We start from the raw sequence: 18,204 nt of genomic DNA, 5'->3' as shown, positions 1-18,204 counted from the left end.
TTTTGGGGGGGTTTGGGGCCTTTTGGGGGGTTTTTTTGGGCCCTTTTTGGGAGCTTTCTGGGTTTTTGGGGGGGGATTTGGGGGGAATTGGGGTTTTTTTGGGCCTTTTTTGGGGGTTTCTGGGGCCGTTTTGGGGGGTTTGGGGGCCTTTTGGGGGGGTTTGAGGCCTTTTGGGGGGATTTTGGGGCCTTTTTGTGGGGTTTTGGGGCCTTTTTGGGGGGACTTTGGGGCCTTTATGGGGATTTTTGGGGCCTTTTTGGGGGGATTCTTGGGCCTTTCTGGGAGGTTTGGGGCCTTTTTGGGGGGCTTGGGGGCCATTTGGGGGGGATTTTGGGGCCATTTTGGGGGCTTTGGGGGCCTTTTTGGGGCGATTTTGGGCTTTTTGGGGGGATTTCGGGACCTTTTTGGGGGCTTTCTGGGGCCTTTTTGGGGGGATTTTGGGGCCTTTATGTGGGGTTCTTGGGCCTTTTCGGGGGAATTTTGGGTTTTCTGGGGGCTATTGGGGGGATTTTGGAGCCATTTTGGAGCCGTTTTGGGCCTTTTGGGGGGGTTTGGGGGCCTTTTGGGGGGATTTTGGGGATTTTTGGGGGGATTTGGGGCCTTTTTGGGGTTTTTTTGGGCCTTTTTGTGGGGACTTTGGGGCCTTTTTGGGGGGATTTTGGGGCCTTCTTCGTGGGATTTTGGGGCCTTTTTGGGGGGTTTTGGGGGGCTCTTTTGGGCCTTTTTGGGGGGCTTGGGGGCCATTTTGGGGGGATTTTGGGGCCATTTTGCGGGGTTTTTTGGGTCCTTTTTGGGGCCTTTTGGGGGGGATTTTGAGGCCTTTTTGGGGGGATTTTGGGGCCTTTATGTGGGGTTCTTGGGCCTTTTCGGGGGAATTTTGGGTTTTCTGGGGGCTATTGGGGGGATTTTGGAGCCATTTTGGAGCCGTTTTGGGCCTTTTGGGGGGGTTTGGGGGCCTTTTTGGGGGATTTTGGGGATTTTTGGGGGGATTTGGGGCCTTTTTGGGGTTTTTTTGGGCCTTTTTGTGGGGACTTTGGGGCCTTTTTGGGGGGATTTTGGGGCCTTCTTGGTGGGATTTTGGGGCCTTTTTTGGGGCCTTTTTGGGGGGTTTTGGGGGGCTTTTTGGGCCTTTTTGGGGGGCTCTTTTGGGCCTTTTTGGGGGGCTTGGGGGCCATTTTGGGGGGATTTTGGGGCCATTTTGCGGGGTTTTTTGGGTCCTTTTGGGGGGGATTTTGAGGCCTTTTTGGGGGGATTTTTGGGCCTTTTTTGGGGGGATTTGGGGGCTTTAAATATGGGATGAGTGGGGTTTTTTTTAAATAATCATCAATGAAATAAAATAATATTTAATGAACAAAATAACATCTAAAGGTTGGAATGAAATTTGGGTGCGAAAAGGCCGATTTTAGGGTGGAAAACGCCGACTTTGGTGCTCAAAACGCTGATTTTGGTGCTAAAAATGCTGATTTTGGTGCAGAAACGGCCGATTTTGGTGCTGAAGACGCTGATTTTGGTGTGGAAAACACCCATTTTTGGCGGGAACCCCCGGATTTTGGCGGGAAACCTGCGGCTTTGGGCGGGAAACCCGTGGATTTTGGCGGGAAACCCGTGGATTTTGGCGGGAAACCCGTGGATTTCGGTGGGAAACGCGTCGATTTTTGGCGGGAAACCCACCGATTTTTGGCAGGAAACCCGGCGATTTTTGGGGGAAACCCATGGATTTTTGGCGGGAAACCTGTTGATTTTTGGTGGGAAACCCACTGATTTCGGTGGGAAACCCGCGGATTTTTGGCGGGAAACCTGCCGATTTCAGCAGGAAACCCGGCGATTTTTGGCGGGAAATCCCCAGATTTTGGCGGGAAACCCGGCGATTTTGGTGGGAAATCCGCAGATTTTGGTGGGGAAACCCGGTAATTTTTGGCGGGAAACCCGGCGATTTCAGCGGGAAACCCGCAGATTTTTGGTGGGAAACCCATCGATTTTTGGCGGGAAACCCGCAGATTTTTGGCAGGAAACCCGGCGATTTCAGCGGGAAACCCGTGGATTTTTGGTGGGAAACCCGCGGATTTTTGGCGAGAAACCCACCGATTTTTGGCGGGAAACCCATGGATTTTGGCGGGAAACCCGGCGATTTTTGGTGGGAAACCCGTTGATTTTTGGCGGGAATCTTGCTGATTTTGGTGGGAAACACATGGATTTTGGCGGGAAACCCGCGGATTTTGGTGGGAAACCCGTGGATTTTGGTGGGAAAAACCGTTGATTTTGGCGGGAAACCCGGGGATTTTGGTGGGAAACCCGCTGATTTTTGGCGGGAAACCTGTTGATTTTTGGTGGGAAACCCATGGATTTTTGGCAGGAAACCTGCGGCTTTTGGTGGGAAACCCGCGGATTTTTGGCGGGAAACACCTGGATTTTGGTGGGAAACCCGCTGATTTTGGCGGGAAACCCACCAATTTTTGGTGGGAAACCCCCCCGGATTTTGGCAGGAAACCCACGGATTTCGGCGGGAAACCCATCGATTTTTGGCGGGAAACCAGTGGAATTTTTGGCGGGAAACCCACGGATTTTAACAGGAAACCTGTCGATTTTCGGCGGGAAACCCACGGATTTTGGCGGGAAACCCGTGTATTTTCGGTGGGAAACCCACGGATTTTGGCGGGAAACCCGTTGATTTTGGCGGGAAACCCACGGATTTCGGCAGGAAACCCGTCGATTTTGGCGGGAAACCCGTCGATTTTGGCGGGAAACCTGTGGAATTTCTGGCGGGAAACCCGTCGATTTTGGCGGGAAACCCGCCGATTTTGGCGGGAAACCCGTGGATTTCGGCGGGAAGGGCTCAGAGGGCGCCGTCCGTCTGTCCGTCCGTCCCCGCCGGGTGGCTCTTGCTCTTGTGGGCGGTGACGTTGTCGCGCTTCTCGAAGCGTTTGCCGCAGATGTCGCAGGGGAAGGCGTAGGAGGCGGCGGCGCCATGTTTGCGCATGTGCCAGTTCAGGGAGGCCTTCTGGCGGCACGTGAAGCCGCACACCTCGCACCTGCCCGGAAACGAGACCAAATCGGGGAGAATTAGGGGTTAGGGAGGGGGTTTGGGGGGAAAATGGGAGATAAAGGGGGTTGGGATGGGGTTTGGGGGGGAAAATAGGGGTAGGGATGGGTTTTGGCGGGAAAATGGGAAGGGATGAGGGATGGGGTGTGAGGGGGAGATGGGGACTGAGAGCAAAGTGTGAGGTAAAATATGTGAAATAAAGGGATTAAAGATGGGATTTGAGAGGGAAAATGCGAAATAAAGGGGGTAGGGATGGGGTTTTGGGGGGAAATGGGAGATAAAGGGGGTTGGGATGGGGTTTGGGGGGGAAAATGGGGGTAGGGATGGGTTTTGGCGGGAAAATGGGAAGGGATGAGGGATGGGGTGTGAGGGGGAGATGGGGATTGAGAGCAAAGTGTGAGGTAAAATATGTGAAATAAAGGGATTAAAGATGGGGTTTGAGGTGAAAAATGTGAAATAAAGGGGTTAAGAGCAAAGTGTGAGGTAAAAAATGTGAAATAAAGGGATTAGGGATGGGGTTTTGGGGGAAAAATGGGGGTAGGGATGGGTTTTGGCGGGAAAATGGGAAGGGATGAGGGATGGGGTTTGAGGGGGAGATGGGGATTGAGAGCAAAGTGTGAGGTAAAATATGTGAAATAAAGGGATTAAAGATGGGATTTGAGGAGGAAAAATGTGAAATAAAGGGATTAGAGATGGGATTTGAGGTGAAAAATGGGATATAAAGGGGGTAGGGATGGGGTTTGGGGGGGAAAATGGGGGTAGGGATGGGTTTTGGCGGGAAAATGGGAAGGGATGAGGGATGGGGTTTGAGGGGGAGATGGGGATTGAGAGCAAAGTGTGAGGTAAAATATGTGAAATAAAGGGATTAAAGATGGGGTTTGAGGTGAAAAATGTGAAATAAAGGGGTTAAGAGCAAAGTGTGAGGTAAAAAATGTGAAATAAAGGGATTAGGGATGGGATTTGGGGGGAAAAATTGCCCCAAAAAGGCCCCAAAAGCCCTCAAAAAGGCCTCAAAATGGACCAAGAACCCCCGCAAAAACACCCAAAATCATTCAAAATGGCCCAAAAATGGATAAAGAACCCCCCCAAAATCCCCAAAAATTGCCCAAAATTCCCAATAGGGCCCCAAATCCCCCCAAAAAGGCCCCAAAATCCCCCAGAAAACCCCCAAAATAGGCCCCAAAATCCCCCAAAAGGCCTCAAAACTCCCCAAAAAGGCCCCAAAATCCCCCAAAACGGTCCAGAAACTTCCCCAGAAGGCCCAAAAAAAACCCCAAATCCCCCAAAAAGGCCCCAAAATCCCCCAAAATGGTCCAGAGACCTCCCCAAAAAGACCCAAGAACCCCCAAAATGGCCCCAAAATTACCCCAAAAAGGCCCCAAAATGGACCAAGAACCCCCCAAACCCACCCAAAATCATTCAAAAAGGCCCCAAAATGGACAAAGAACCCCCCAAAACACCCAAAATTCCCCCAACAGGGCCCCAAATCCCCCCAAATAGGCCCCAAAACGCCCCAAAATTGTCCAGAGACCCCAAAAGGCAAAGGGCGGGATTTGGGGGGCAAAGGGGAGGATTTGGGGGGCAAAGGGCGGGATTTGGGGGGGCAAAGGGGAGGATTTTGGGGGCAAAGGGGAGGATTTGGGGGGCAAAGGGCGGGATTTGGGGGGCAAAGGGGGGGATTTGGGGGGCAAAGGGTGGGATTTGGGGGGCAAAGGGGAGGATTTGGGGGGCAAAGGGTGGGATTTGGGGGGCAAAGGGCGGGATTTGGGGGGCAAAGGGTGGGATTTGGGGGGCAAAGGGCGGGATTTGGGGGGCAAAGGGGAGGATTTGGGGGGCAAAGAGTGGGATTTGGGGGGCAAAGGGCGGGATTTGGGGGGCAAAGGGCGGGATTTGGGGGGCAAAGGGGAGGATTTGGGGGGCAAAAGGTGGGATTTGGGGGGCAAAGGGTGGGATTTGGGGGGCAAAGGGCGGGATTTGGGGGGCAAAGGGTGGGATTTGGGGGGCAAAGGGGAGGATTTGGGGGGCAAAGGGCGGGATTTGGGGGGCAGAGGGTGGGATTTGGGGGGCAAAGGGGAGGATTTGGGGGGCAAAGGGTGGGAATTGGGGGGCAAAGGGGAGGATTTGGGGGGCAAAAGGTGGGATTTGGGGGGCAAAGGGTGGGATTTGGGGGGCAAAGGGCGGGATTTGGGGGGCAAAGGGGAGGATTTGGCGGGCAAAGGGCGGGATTTGGGGGGCAAAGGGGAGGATTTGGGGGGCAAAGGGTGGGATTTGGGGGGCAAAGGGGAGGATTTGGGGGGCAAAGGGTGGGATTTGGGGGGCAAAGGGGGGGATTTGGGGGGCAAAGGGAGGGATTTGGGGGGCATGGGGAGGATTTGGGGGGCAAAGGGGAGGATTTGGGGGGCAAAGGGGAGGATTTGGGGGGCAAAGGGGTGGGATTTGGGGGGTAAAGGGCGGGATTTGGGGGGCAAAGGGGAGGATTTGGGGGGCAAAGGGCGGGATTTGGCGGGCAAAGGGGAGGATTTGGGGGGCAAAGGGCGGGATTTGGGGGGCAAAGGGGAGGATTTGGGGGGCAAAGGGGAGGATTTGGGGGGCAGAGGGTGGGATTTGGGGGGCAGAGGGTGGGATTTGGGGTGTAAAGGGGCGCACTGCAGCGGTTTCTCCCCGGTGTGGATGCGCCGGTGGATCAGGAGGTTGCTGCTGGTGCGGAACGGGCGGGCGCAGAACTCGCAGATGAAGTCGCGTTGGTCTGGAAAAGAACCCGAAAATGGGGGTCGGGGGACTGGGGAGGGACTGGGGGGACTGGGGGGACTGGGGGGGACGGGGGGAATGGGGGGGAATGGGGGGAACCCTGAGGATCGGGGGTTGGTTGGGCCCAAGGGGGTTTGGTGCCTTTGGGGGGAGTGAGGTTGGTGGAGGGGGTGGGAGGGGAGAAGGGAAATTGGGAGGGAAATTGGGAATTTTGGGAAAATTTGGGAAAATTGTGGAGTTTGGAAACATTTGGGGAAATTGGGAAAATTGTGGAGTTTTGAAAACTTTGGAAAAAATTTGAAAATTGTGGGTTTTTGAAAAATTTGGGGGAAATTTGGGAAAATTGTGGAGTTTTGAAAAAATTTAAAAATTTTGGGGAAATTTTGGATTTTTGAAATTTTGGGGAAAATTTGGGAAAGTTGTGAAGTCTTGAAAAAAATTTAAAAATTTGGGGGAAATTTTGAATTTTTAAAATTTTGGGAAAATTTTGGAAAATTGTGAAGTTTTGGAAAATCTTCAAAAAATTTGGGAAAATTGTGAAGTTTTGAAAATATTTTTAAAATTTTGGGGAAATTTTGAATTTTTTAAATTTTGGGAAAATTTTGGAAAATAGTGGATTTTTGGAAAATTTTCAAAAAAACGGGAAATTGTGGATTTTTGAAAAAAATTTAAAAATTTTTGGAAAATCGTGAATTTTTGAAAAATTTTCAAAAAATTTGGGGAAATTGTGAATTTTTTAAAAATTTTGGAAAAATTTGGGGAAATTGCGAAGTTTTGAAAAACTTTGAAAAAATGGGAAAATTGTGAATTTCTGAAGAATTTTGGAAAAATTTGGGAAAATTCTGAATTTTGCAATAATTTTGGAAAAAATTGGGAAAATTCTGAATTTTTCAAAAATTCGTAAAGTTTTAAAAATATTTGGCAAAATTGTGGATTTTGGGGAATTTTGGAAAATTTGGCGAATTTGGGGAAATTTTGGAAAATTGGGGAATTCGGGGGAAATTTGGAAAAATTGGAAAATTTGGTGAAATTTTGGAAAACTTGGAGATTTTGGAAAATCGGGAAATTTTTGAAAATCAGAAAATTTGGTGGAATTTGGGAAAATGCGAAAATTTCGCTGAAAATCTGCAAAATTTGTAAATCGTGGTGAAATTTTGCAAAATGTCAATTTTGATGAAATTTTACAAAATTCACAATTTCTGGAGAAATTTTGGCGAGATCTGAAAAATTTGCTGGAAGTTTGGCAAAATCTCAATTTGGGTGAAATTTTGGACAATTGGGAATTTTGGTGAAATTTTGGTGGAAAAATGAGAATTTTGGTGAAAATTTGGAAATTTTGGTGACAATTGAAAAATTTTGGTGACATCTTGGAAAAATCGTAGATTTTGGTGAACTTTGGGGAAAAATCAGGGGAATCTAAATTTCAAAAATTTGGGGGGAAATTTATAAATTTCAAATATTTGGGGGGGAAATTTATAAATTTCAAAAATTTGGGGGGAAATTTATAAATTTGGAGGGAAATTTGGAAATTTTTGGAATTTTGGGGGCAAATTTCCCCCCAAATTTTGGCTTTTTGGGGGGGCCACCTCACCGCTGTGCAGTTTCTCGTGTTCCTTGAGGTGCTTCTTGAAGTTGAAGGATTTCCCGCAGCCGGGTTGGGAGCAGGCGAAGGTTTTCTGGTGCACGTGTTGGTATTTCTGGTGGTGCTGAGCATTTTGGGGAGAAAAGGGGCAAAATTGAGAAAAAATAGGTATTTTTAAGCCCCCTTTCCCCCCACGTTTCGCCCCCGATTCCTCACATTCAGATATTGGCGGTTGGAGAAGATTTTGCCGCAGCCGGCGAAGTCGCACAGGAGGATTTCGCGTTTCGCCGCCTTCCTGTGAGCAAAAATAGGGGGAAATGTGCAATTTTTGGGGGAAAAAAAGGCCATTTTTGACAATTTGTTGCCTCACAAAATCAGCATTTCTTCCCCACCCCCCAAAAAATGGGTTTAAGAAAATTAAAACCCGTCCGGGAGATTAAATCTCATTAATTTCATTACATTATTAAACTAAATTTGCTTCAAACTCACTTAAACCTCACTTATTTAAACCTCACTTACTTAAACCTCACCAAAACATCACTTAAACTTCACTTGAAACTCACCTAAACCTCGCTTAAAACTCACTTAAACCTCACTTAAACCTTACCTAAACCTCATTTAAACCTCGCCTAAACCTCACTTAAACCTCGCTTAAACCTCACCCAAACCTCACCTAAACCTCATTTAAAACTCACCTAAACCTCACTTAAAACTCACCTAAACCTCACTTAAACCTCGCTTAAACCTCACCTAAACCTCGCTTAAACCTCACCTAAACCTCGCTTAAAACTCACCTAAACCTCGCTTAAAACTCACCTAAGACTCGCCTAAACCTCACCTAAGACTCGCCTAAACCTCACTTAAAACTCACTTAAAAGTCACCTAAACCTCACTTAAAACTCACCTAAACCTCGCTTAAAACTCACCTAAACCTTAATTTAATCTCACCTAAACCTCACCTAAACCCCACCTAAACCTCACCTAAACCTTGCTTAAACCTCACCTAAACCTCACCTAAACCTCAGCTAAAACTCACCTAAACCTCGCTTAAAACTCACCTAAACCTCGCTTAAAACTCACCTAAACCTCGCTTAAACCTCACCTAAACCTCGCTTAAAACTCACCTAAACCTAACCTAAAACTCACTTAAACCTCACCTAAACCTCGCTTACAAATCACCTAAACCTTGCTTAAAACTCATTCAAACCTCACTTAAACCTCGCTTAAACCTCACCTAAACCTCGCCTAAACCTCGCCTAAACCTCGCTTAAACCTCGCCTAAACCTCACCTAAACCTCACCTAAACCTCGCTTAAAACTCACCTAAACCTCGCTTAAAACTCACCTAAACCTCGCTTAAAACTCACCTAAACCTCGCTTAAACCTCACCTAAACCTCGCTTAAAACTCACCTAAACCTAACCTAAAACTCACTTAAACCTCACCTAAACCTCGCTTACAAATCACCTAAACCTCGCTTAAAACTCATTCAAACCTCACTTAAACCTCGCTTAAAACTCACCTAAACCTCACCTAAACGTCACCTAAACGTCACCTAAACCTCGCCTAAACCTCGCTTAAACCTCGCTTAAAACTCATCTAAACCTCAGCTAAAACTCACCTAAACCTCGCTTAAAACTCACCTAAACCTCGCTTAAAACCTCACCTAAACCTCGCCTAAACCTCACTTAAACCTCGCCTAAACCTCACTTAAACCTCGCCTAAACCTCACTTAAACCTCGCCTAAACCTCACTTAAACCTCGCCTAAACCTCGCTTAAAACTCACCTAAACCTCGCTTAAACCTCACCTAAACCTCGCTTAAACCTCGCCTAAACCTCGCTTAAAACTCGCCTAAACCTCGCTTAAAACTCGCCTAAACCTTGCTTAAAACTCACCTAAACCTCGCCTAAAACTCACCTAAACCTCGCCTAAACCTCATCTAAACCTCGCTTAAAACTCATCTAAACCTCAGCTAAAACTCACCTAAACCTCGCCTAAAACTCGCCTGAACCTCGCTTAAACCTCGCCTAAACCTCGCTTAAACCTCACCTAAACCTCGCTTAAAACTCACCTAAACCTCGCCTAAAACTCGCCTAAACCTCACTTAAACCTCACCTAAACCTCTCTTATAATTATAAGAAGCTAATCAAATAATCCAATTAACCTGATCCTCTTGGTGCCGATCTGCGCCGCGTCCTCGTCTCCCGCCTGCGCCCGCCGCCTGCACCTGAAATTGGGGTTAAAACCCCCAAAATGAGGCAAATTTGAGTCCCCGAGCGCCGAGTCCTCACCAACCTCAAAACCGGAGCTTTTTGTGGCCATTACCGGGTTGTCCCCGACTAAGATTTGATGCTTCTTGGCCACAATGTCCCCAGCGTGACTCACCCGAGGCGTCCGAGCTTCTCCTCTGGGCCGGGCTCGCTTAAGCTGGGCTCGCTTAGGCTGGGCTTGCTTAGGCTGGGCTCGCTTAGGCCGGGCTCAACCGGCGGCTCCTCCTTGACGGGTTTCTTGCGGGTTCTTGGTTGGTTTTGTCGGCGTTTGGGCTGCGAGTCGCTGCGGGAGGAGGCGCGAGATGATTGGACGTGGTGGGACGTGATAGGACAATGTAGGACGTTGGTTGGCCGTGGTAGGACATTGGTTGGCCTTGGTTGGCCTTGGTTGGCCTTGGTTGGCCACTGGTTGGTCGTGGTTGGCCATTGGTTAACGTGGTTGGCCATGGTTGGCCATGGTAGGTCATTGGATGGCCATGGTAGGCCTTGGTTGGCCATGGTAGGCCTTGGTAGGACATTGGTTGGCCATTGGTTGGCCATGGTTGGCCTCTGGTTGGCCTCTGGTTGGCCATGGTTGGCCATGGCCGGCCAGGGTTGGCCAGGGTAGGACAATTGTAGGCCATTGGTTGGCCATGGTAGGACATTAGTTGGCCACTGGTTGGCCATGGTAGGCCTTGGCTGGCTTTGGTTGGCCATGCTAGGCCATTGGTTGGCCACGGTTGGCCTTGGTTGGCCATTGGTTAACGTGGTTGGCCACGGCTGGCCTTGGTTGGCCATTGGTTAACGTGGTTGGCCATGGCTGGCCAGGGTTGGACAATCGTAGGCCATTGGTTGGCCATGGTAGGACATTAGTTGGCCACTGGTTGGCCATGGTAGGCCTTGGCTGGCTTTGGTTGGCCATGCTAGGCCATTGGTTGGCCACGGTTGGCCTTGGTTGGCCATTGGTTAACGTGGTTGGCCATGGTTGGCCTTGGTTGGCCATTGGTTAACGTGGTTGGCCATGGCTGGCCAGGGTTGGACAATCGTAGGCCATTGGTTGGCCATGGTAGGACATTATTTGGCCACTGGTTGGCCATGGTAGGCCTTGGTTGGCTTTGGTTGGCCATGCTAGGCCATTGGTTGGCCGCGGTTGGCCTTGGTTGGCCATTGGTTAACGTGGTTGGCCATGGTAGGCCACTGGTTGGCCACTGGTTGGCCAAGGTAGGACAATTGTAGGCCATTGGTCGGCCATGGTAGGACATTAGTTGGCCACTGGTTGGCCACGGTAGGCCTTGGCTGGCTTTGGTTGGCCATGCTAGGCCATTGGTTGGCCACGGTTGGCCTTGGTTGGCCATTGGTTAATGTGGTTGGCCATGGCTGGCCACTGGTTGGCCACTGGCTGGCCAAGGTAGGACAATTGTAGGCCATTGGTTGGCCATGGTAGGACATTAGTTGGCCACTGGTTGGCCATGGTAGGCCTTGGCTGGCTTTGGTTGGCCATGCTAGGCCATTGGTTGGCCACGGTTGGCCATTGGTTGGCCATGGTTGGCCATTGGTTGGCCATTGGTTAACGTGGTTGGCCATGGCTGGCCATGGTAGGACATTGGTTGGCCATGGTTGGCCATTGGTTGGCCAGGGTTGGCCATGTTAGGCCATTGGTTGGCCATGGTTGGTCTTGGTTGGCCATGATAGGCCATGGTAGGACACTGGTTAATGTGCTTGGCCATTGGTTGGCCACAACTGGCCACGGCTGAAGGCGATTGGCCGTGCTTGACCACAGCAAGACACCGATTGGCCGCGGCCGGACCTCACCTGCCAATGGACGGCTGGTAGTTCTCATCCCGCGGGTCATCGGCGTAGGCGAGGTCATCGTTGACATCATTATTGACGTCATCAATGACGTCATCACCGACGTCATCGCCAACGTCACCATCCTCGTGAGGCTCCGCCCCCTCCGCACTGCAGGAACCCACCCATTCATTATGGGAACCCACTCGTTAATTACGGGAGCTCCTCGTTAACCCCGTGAGGACCCAACGGAACCTCTTGGAGAATCAGGTGCCACCAACTCACCTCCCATCCCCATCCGGCCGCGGCGGCTCCGGGGGACCTGGGGGGACACGAGGGGGTTGGTTCAACCACCCAATGAGACCCCAAAACGGGGTCAGCGGGGCTGGGGGGACCCCAGGACTGGGGGAGACGGTGACACGGGCCAAGCCACCTCCAAAACTTGAAATTTGGGGGTGAAAACCAGGCCCAAAGTTGGAATTTTGGGGTGAAAAGCGCTCACCGGTGGCGTCGGCGTTGTTGCTGTTGTCCCCGTCTTGTGGTTCGTCCCCTGTGTTTGATTGGGCGGCCGAGCGCAGCGAGCGCCCCCTGGGGTCCTCGGGGCGCTGGCAGGTGGTGACGTCAGCGGTGATGTCATTGGTGATGTCATTGGTGATGTCATTGGTGACGTCAGCGAGGCGCCAGGAGAAGCTGTGCCCGGCCACACAGGCCCATTCCAGTGAGCCCAGGGAGTCCGGGGACCCCTGGGGGGTGCGGACGGCGGGGACGAAGCCACAGGAGCGGCCGTGGCCGTGGGACAGGGCCACCAGGCGCTGGAGGGAGCCTGGGGACAGCGCGGCTGCAACACAGAGCGGTGGGAAACAGCGAAATTGGGGCAAATTTGAGCAAAGATTGGAAATTTTGGGGGAAATTTGAAATTTTGGGGGGAAATTTGGAAGAAAAGTTGAAATTTGGGGGAGAAATTGGAATTCTGTGGGAAATTTGAGGGGTTTTTGAGGAATTTGAGATTTGGGGGAAATTTGAAATTTTGGGGGAATTTGAAATTTTGGGGGGATTTGAAATTTTGGGGGGATTTGAAATTTTGGGGGAAATCTGAAATTTTAAGGGGAAATTTGAAATTTGGGGTAAAATTCGAATTTGGGGGGAATTTGGAATTTTAGTGAGGATTTGAAACATTGGGAAAATTCAAAATTTTAGCAGAAAATACAAAATTTTAGGAGAAAATTTGAAATTTTAGTGAACATTTGAAATTTCAGGGAGAAATTTGAATTTGGGGGAAATTTGGAATTTTAGTGGAGATTTGAAATGTTGGAGAAATCCAAAATTTTAGGAGAAAACTTGGAATTTTAAATTTGAAATTTTGAGGTGAAATTTGAAATTTTTGGGGAAAAATTGAAATTTCTGGGGAAATTTAAAATTTTAGGGGAAATCTGAAATTTTAGGGGAAATCTGAAATTTTAGGGGGAAATCTGAAATTTGGGGTAAAATTTTAATTTGGGGGCAAATTTGGAATTTTAGTGGAGGTTTGAAATGTTGGGGAAATTCAAAATTTTAGGACAAAACTTGAAATTTCAGTGAAAATCTGAAATTTGGGGGAAATTTGAAATTTTGAGAGAAATACAGAAATTTAGGAGAAAATATGAAATTTGAGTGGAAATCTCAAATTTTAGGGGAAATTTTAAATTCTAGGGGAAATTTGAAATTTTGGGATAAAATTTGAAATTTTAGTGAAATTTGATATTTTAGTGAAAATTTGAAATTTTAGTGGAAATTTGAAAATTTGGGAGAAATGCAGAAATTTAGGATAAAATTTGAAATTTCCGTGGAAATTTCAAATTCTAGGGAAAATTTCAAATTTTAGGGGAATTTCAAATTCTAGGGGAAATTTAAAAATTTAGAATAAAATTTGAAATTTTAGTGGGAATTTAAAATTTTAGGGGGAAATTTCAAATTCTAGGGAAAATCCAAAATTTTAGCAAAACCTCAAAATTTGAATGAACTTTCAAAATCTCCATGAAAATTCAAAGTTTCTGCAAAAATTCAAAGTTTTAAGAGAAAATATAAAATTTTTGGAGGAAAATTGAAATTTAGGGTGAAAAAGGTGAAATTCGAGGCACAAAACCAGAGCAAAATTGGAATTTGGGGGTGATAAACACCTCAAAATTGGGAATTTTGGGTGGAAACCACCTCCAAATTTTGACCTTTGGGGCAAAAACCGCTTTTAAAATCTGAATTTTGGGGTGAAAACCAGCTCAAAAATTCAATTTTGGGGTGAAAAGCAGCTCTAAATTTCAATTTGTGGGTGAGAAAGTTGCTCAAAGCAGCTCAAAACCTCCCCCAAAATGCCAATGATCTCCCTCAAATATCAAATTTCCCCTCCAAATTTCCAATATTCCCCAAATTCCCACCATTCCCCCCCATTGTGCTTCACGTTTTTTGGGTTGCTCTGGGATCTTTTGCCCAAAACCGCTCGTTTTAGCCCCAAAATGTGGGGTTTGGGGGACACGTACCCAAGGGCCCGGCCGAGGAGCTGAACCTGTGGGAAAGCAGAGAATTAAACTGGGTTTACTGGTTTGGGGGTTTAAAGGGGTTTGGGGGGGATCTCATGGGTTTGAAGGAGTTTTTAAGGTTTTTGGGGGGGCTCAAGGAACTTTGAAGGGAAATTTAAGGGGGTTTTTGGGCATTTTAGGGTTCACGGACCTGTCGAGCAGGAACTGGGCCAACTGGGAGTGGAGGGTGAAGCCCAATTGGTCCTTGAGGCGGCACCAGCGCTCCAGGTGCCCCCCCAGGCGGATGCGGCATCGGCTGCGCCGAGCGTCCAGTTCGCGGCGGCGCTGGCGGCGAGAGAGCTCGGGGGGGACCTGGGGACAAAGGGGGACAGATGGGGGATGAGCAGGATAGACTGGGAATATGGGGGGACAAGGACGTATAGGGGGACATTGGGGGGGGGGTCTAGGGGAGGGTCAGGTGGGGATGGGGGGACATTGGGAATATGGGGGATGTGGGGACATGGATATGGGGGGGCTGTTGGGGACATTGGGGGGTCTGAAACAGGGTCAGGAGGGGACATGGGGACAGGCTGAGGTCCACGGAAAGTGGGGGTGACACCTGGGGACATAAGGATGGCCCAGGTTATGGGGGGGAGGGGGGGTGGAGGGGGGGAGGGAGGGGACATTGGGAAAGTGACACGCTGCCCCTTCCCGCCAGCAGAAACCCCGCCCCTCCCCTAAGCCCCGCCCCCTCCTTCAAACCTCCCGCCATTTCTCCCGCGAGGCCCCTCACCCCCCCTCCCCGCCACCTCCCATCACCACCGCGGGCCCGATCCCGCCGGCGGGGCCTTAAAACGGCCGCTGCGGCCAGGAAGCGAAACCCAGCGGGAAAGGAAAAGCCCGAAGCCCCCACCCGCCACCCCCGGGGTGTCCCCAGCGCTGCCGCCCACCCCCCCACCTGCTCGGCCGGGCTGCTCTCCATGGCCGGTCGATGGGCCCCACCAGCGGCCGTGCCCCTTTTAAGAGCCGAAAGCGCCTCCGCTCAGGCAGCGGGACAAGATGGCGGAGGCCCCGCCCACTCCTCGCTACGCGCATGCTCAGAACGCCCCGCCCCCAAAAAAAAGCGGGCTTGGCGCGGGGAGTGGCGGGAGTTGTGTCCCGCGAGTTCCCTAATTTGGGTCTTTTGGCGGGAAAATGTTCCCGCCTGGGCGCTTGCGGCGTTTCCCGCGCTATCAGCGGGGGGGGGGGGGGGGGGGGGCGGGCAGACCCGAGTTCGAGACCCAGGAACAACAGAACCCGACTCCAACAGAAAAACCACACTCGTGCTTTTGGTTTTAATATTTGGCGTTTATTTCCCTTTTTATTTTTAATGTATATTTTAATTTTTACCTTTTTTTAATAAATTTAATCTTATTTTTTGTGGGTTTGGTTTTATTTCTGTAGGTTCTATATTACTTGGTTTTCTACTTATATTAATTCCTATATTCGCTTTACATTTAGAGTTTATTTTAAACCTTTTAATATTTTAAACCTTAGTTTTGATTTTTAATGTTTAATTACGATTTTTTAGGGGTTGTTTAGATTTTTAACGCTTGCACCCTCGCTTTTTTGCTTCGTTTTTATTATTTTTGCCTTTTTCAGCCTTTCATTTGGTTTTGTGATTTGTACTTTTTTCCCCGTTTCCCACCCGGTTTGCGCAGCAACCCCGGGGCACATTAATTATTAATTATAATTAATCCCTTCATTCTCTTTTTATTCACTTACGTCCCTCCACGCCTCCCTCACCCGCGCAAACCACAGCGCCCCCCCCTCCTTAAGGAAGAACCTGATTGGCCGCCGCACCCCGCGCCACGCCCCCTCCCCGGGAGAGCGGACCTGATTGAGAACCCGCGCGGCCAAACCCTCTCGCCGCGTTACCCCCGGGTCGCGCCCCCTTGTCCCTCGGTGCAGCTCTTTTGGTGATTGGGCGCGACCCCCCCGGTGCCGTTTTCGTTCCTTTTTAATTAAGTTTATTAAACCCCTCTCTTACCACCTCACCCCTCCCTCCGTGCAGCTCCTTCGGTGATCGGGCGCGACCCCCCCCCGGTGCCGTTTTTAATCACTTTTTATATTAATTTTATTCCCCCCCTCTATTACCACATCACCCGTCCCTCGGCGCAGCTCTTTCAGTGACAAGGCGCGCCCACCCCGGTGTTTTCGGCGCTTTATTCACCCCTCGCTCCAGCCCCTATCACCGCTTCTCCCGCGGCCCCTCGGCGCAGCTCCTGCCGCCTCCCCTCCCTCATCCCCCGGCGCATCCCCCCTGGTGCCGCCCGGCACCTCCCACCCCTCCCCGGCGCAGCTTTAAGGCCGCTCCGCCCTCCCCTCGGCGCATCGTCCAACACAACACAGCAGCCACCCTCGTCGCAGCTCTTTAAACCCCTCCCCGTGATCAGCTCCTCTGCTGACCCCCCTCCGGTGGCTCTTAAAAGAGCCTTTGGGTTCAAGCTTCACCGCTCCATCCACCGTGCTAGGACCCGCCGTCCGCCGCCGGACCCCCGGCCTTCTCCGCGCCCACCGCCGCTTTCCCCCCCCGTCTCCTCGGCTTCTTCAACCGCTGCGCAGCTGCTTTCACAGCGCGCCTCGGCCCCTTCTTCTTCCCGGCGGGGCGCTGCCGCTGTTCCCCGGCCGCCCTCCCGCGCCGCCCGGCTTCCTCCACTCGCTCCTTACCGAGGCGGAACGACCCGGCGACGCCGCTGCCCGTCACCCGCCGGAGGAGCCCTTTGCTGAGCAAAGCGCCGACCGCCGCCTTCAAGCGGCCGCTGTTGCGCGCCACGTCGTACCCCTCACTGGCGAGCGATTTCTTGATGTAAACCAACGAGGCTCCTTTGCGCGCTGTGCACGCAGCGACAGCGCGGAGAATAAGCTGGGAAAGCGAGGACCGACCGCGCTTCTGCGGCAGCGCTACCAGCGCCGTCGAAGCGGCCGGCGGTGAAACGCCCCCGCCGCGGGGCATGGCCGGGGCCGCCACGCCTGGGCTGCTCCGCTCCGCTCCTCCTCGCTCCGCTGTCAACCGCCGACTGCGCCGTGGCGCCCCCCGGCGGCTCCTTATATAGCCCCGCGGCGGACGTAGCCGCGTCAACGTGCGTCGCGCTCGTGCTCCTCCGCCCCCTGGCGGACGCAAGCGAGTTCCCCCCTCCGCACACGGCGCTTCCCGCCGGCACCAAAACGGGGTTTTTTCTCCTCAAAACGCGGGTGTCCCCCGCAAAATGGGAAGAGCCGGGGTGGCGTTGATCCCCTACCGTGGTCCTTCGTGTTCCTGGGGCCAAGCCCGAGGGGAAAGGTGTTAAACACCAGCTCTTAAAACCCTAAAAATTGCCCTAGAAAGTCAAGTGAAAGCCAATCGCCCCAGAAAACCCTGCACTCTTCTCAACGCTCCACAAACACTTGGTAAATAAAAGCTAAAATAAGGCATAAATATCCGCACATAGCAAAAAAAAATAAGCAGAAAAAGTCACTTTCTGGAAAACATTTATGCTTAGGACAGGGGTGGCTTCTCCTGTTGCTGCTGAAGCCTCTTGCAGGCTGAGATCCCTCTCGGAAAGGGCCAGTAAGTGTCTGAATTGAGTAGAAATTAAACACGAAGTTTGGGGTTTATTGAAGTTTTGGTGTATTTCCCAGAAAAATTCCTGCTTTAAAAATAAAGGGAAAAAAGGAAAAATATAAGAGGCATCTCAAAGTTTTTTTTTTCCCTTCTGCTGCTGCTAAATATTAAAGTTTGGGATTTATTTTGGTTCGGTTCCTCCTGTTTCACCCCGTCCCTCGTTGCAACTCAACGCTCCCTCATGCGTGTGAATGGAAGCAAACGGTATCACAAAGGTCGCCTCCCATTGGCCGCCGGACGCGCCGAGGCTTCCCATTGGCTGCCAGAATCAACCAATGAGAGTGGACCTTTACGATCCGCTGTGGCGCGGCAAAGGTGCCGGTGAAGCCGGGTTTGTTAACGGGGGTTGGAGGGGGGAACCCTTGTAAAGGGACAAAAAACCCTATAAGGAGGCAGAAAACGCTGTGAGGAGAAAACTCTGAGCATAAAACTCTGTGAAGGGATAACCTGTGAGGATAAAAATGCTGTGAGGAAACAGCCCTGTGAGAAGAAAGCGCTGTAAGAAAGCAGTGGTCAGTAGGTCTGAGAGGTTCTGCCCTTCCGCTCTGCCATTGAAAAAGGGTTTAGTTCAGATGCTATCAGGATATATTTGGGGAATTTATATATATATATAATATTATATATATAATATAAGCAACCGTACCACCCTGAGAATGCCCCATCTC

The 18,204-nt window shown here is 50.6% G+C and overlaps 1 protein-coding gene across 2 annotated transcripts; it reads right to left on the bottom strand.

Annotated features, from left to right (window-relative positions):
* Positions 1 to 1,325: 1,325 nt before the first annotated feature.
* Positions 1,326 to 14,984, bottom strand: LOC139826087 (zinc finger protein 692-like). Of its 2 annotated transcripts, XR_011736153.1 has the most exons (13): positions 14,855 to 14,984; positions 14,108 to 14,268; positions 13,918 to 13,943; positions 11,910 to 12,245; positions 11,693 to 11,729; positions 11,432 to 11,578; positions 9,756 to 9,923; positions 9,535 to 9,597; positions 7,587 to 7,665; positions 7,380 to 7,494; positions 5,687 to 5,786; positions 2,101 to 3,029; positions 1,326 to 1,561 (listed from the first exon to the last, which is right to left on the bottom strand). XR_011736153.1 is itself a non-coding variant. In XM_071801032.1 (12 exons), the coding sequence occupies exons 1-12, from the start codon at positions 14,876 to 14,878 to the stop codon at positions 2,834 to 2,836; spliced, it is 1,452 nt and encodes a 483-aa protein (XP_071657133.1). In that variant the 5' UTR covers positions 14,879 to 14,984; the 3' UTR covers positions 1,326 to 2,833. The 2 variants fall into 2 exon arrangements, 1 of the variants encoding a protein (XP_071657133.1); XM_071801032.1 differs by having other exon boundaries at positions 1,326 to 3,029.
* Positions 14,985 to 18,204: the final 3,220 nt, after the last annotated feature.

Source organism: Patagioenas fasciata, chromosome 34 (assembly GCF_037038585.1).
Source record: "Patagioenas fasciata isolate bPatFas1 chromosome 34, bPatFas1.hap1, whole genome shotgun sequence".
NCBI lineage: Eukaryota > Metazoa > Chordata > Aves > Columbiformes > Columbidae > Patagioenas > Patagioenas fasciata.
The sequence above is the reverse complement of the archived record's forward strand: the minus strand, read 5'-3'. Positions and strand labels throughout refer to the sequence as shown.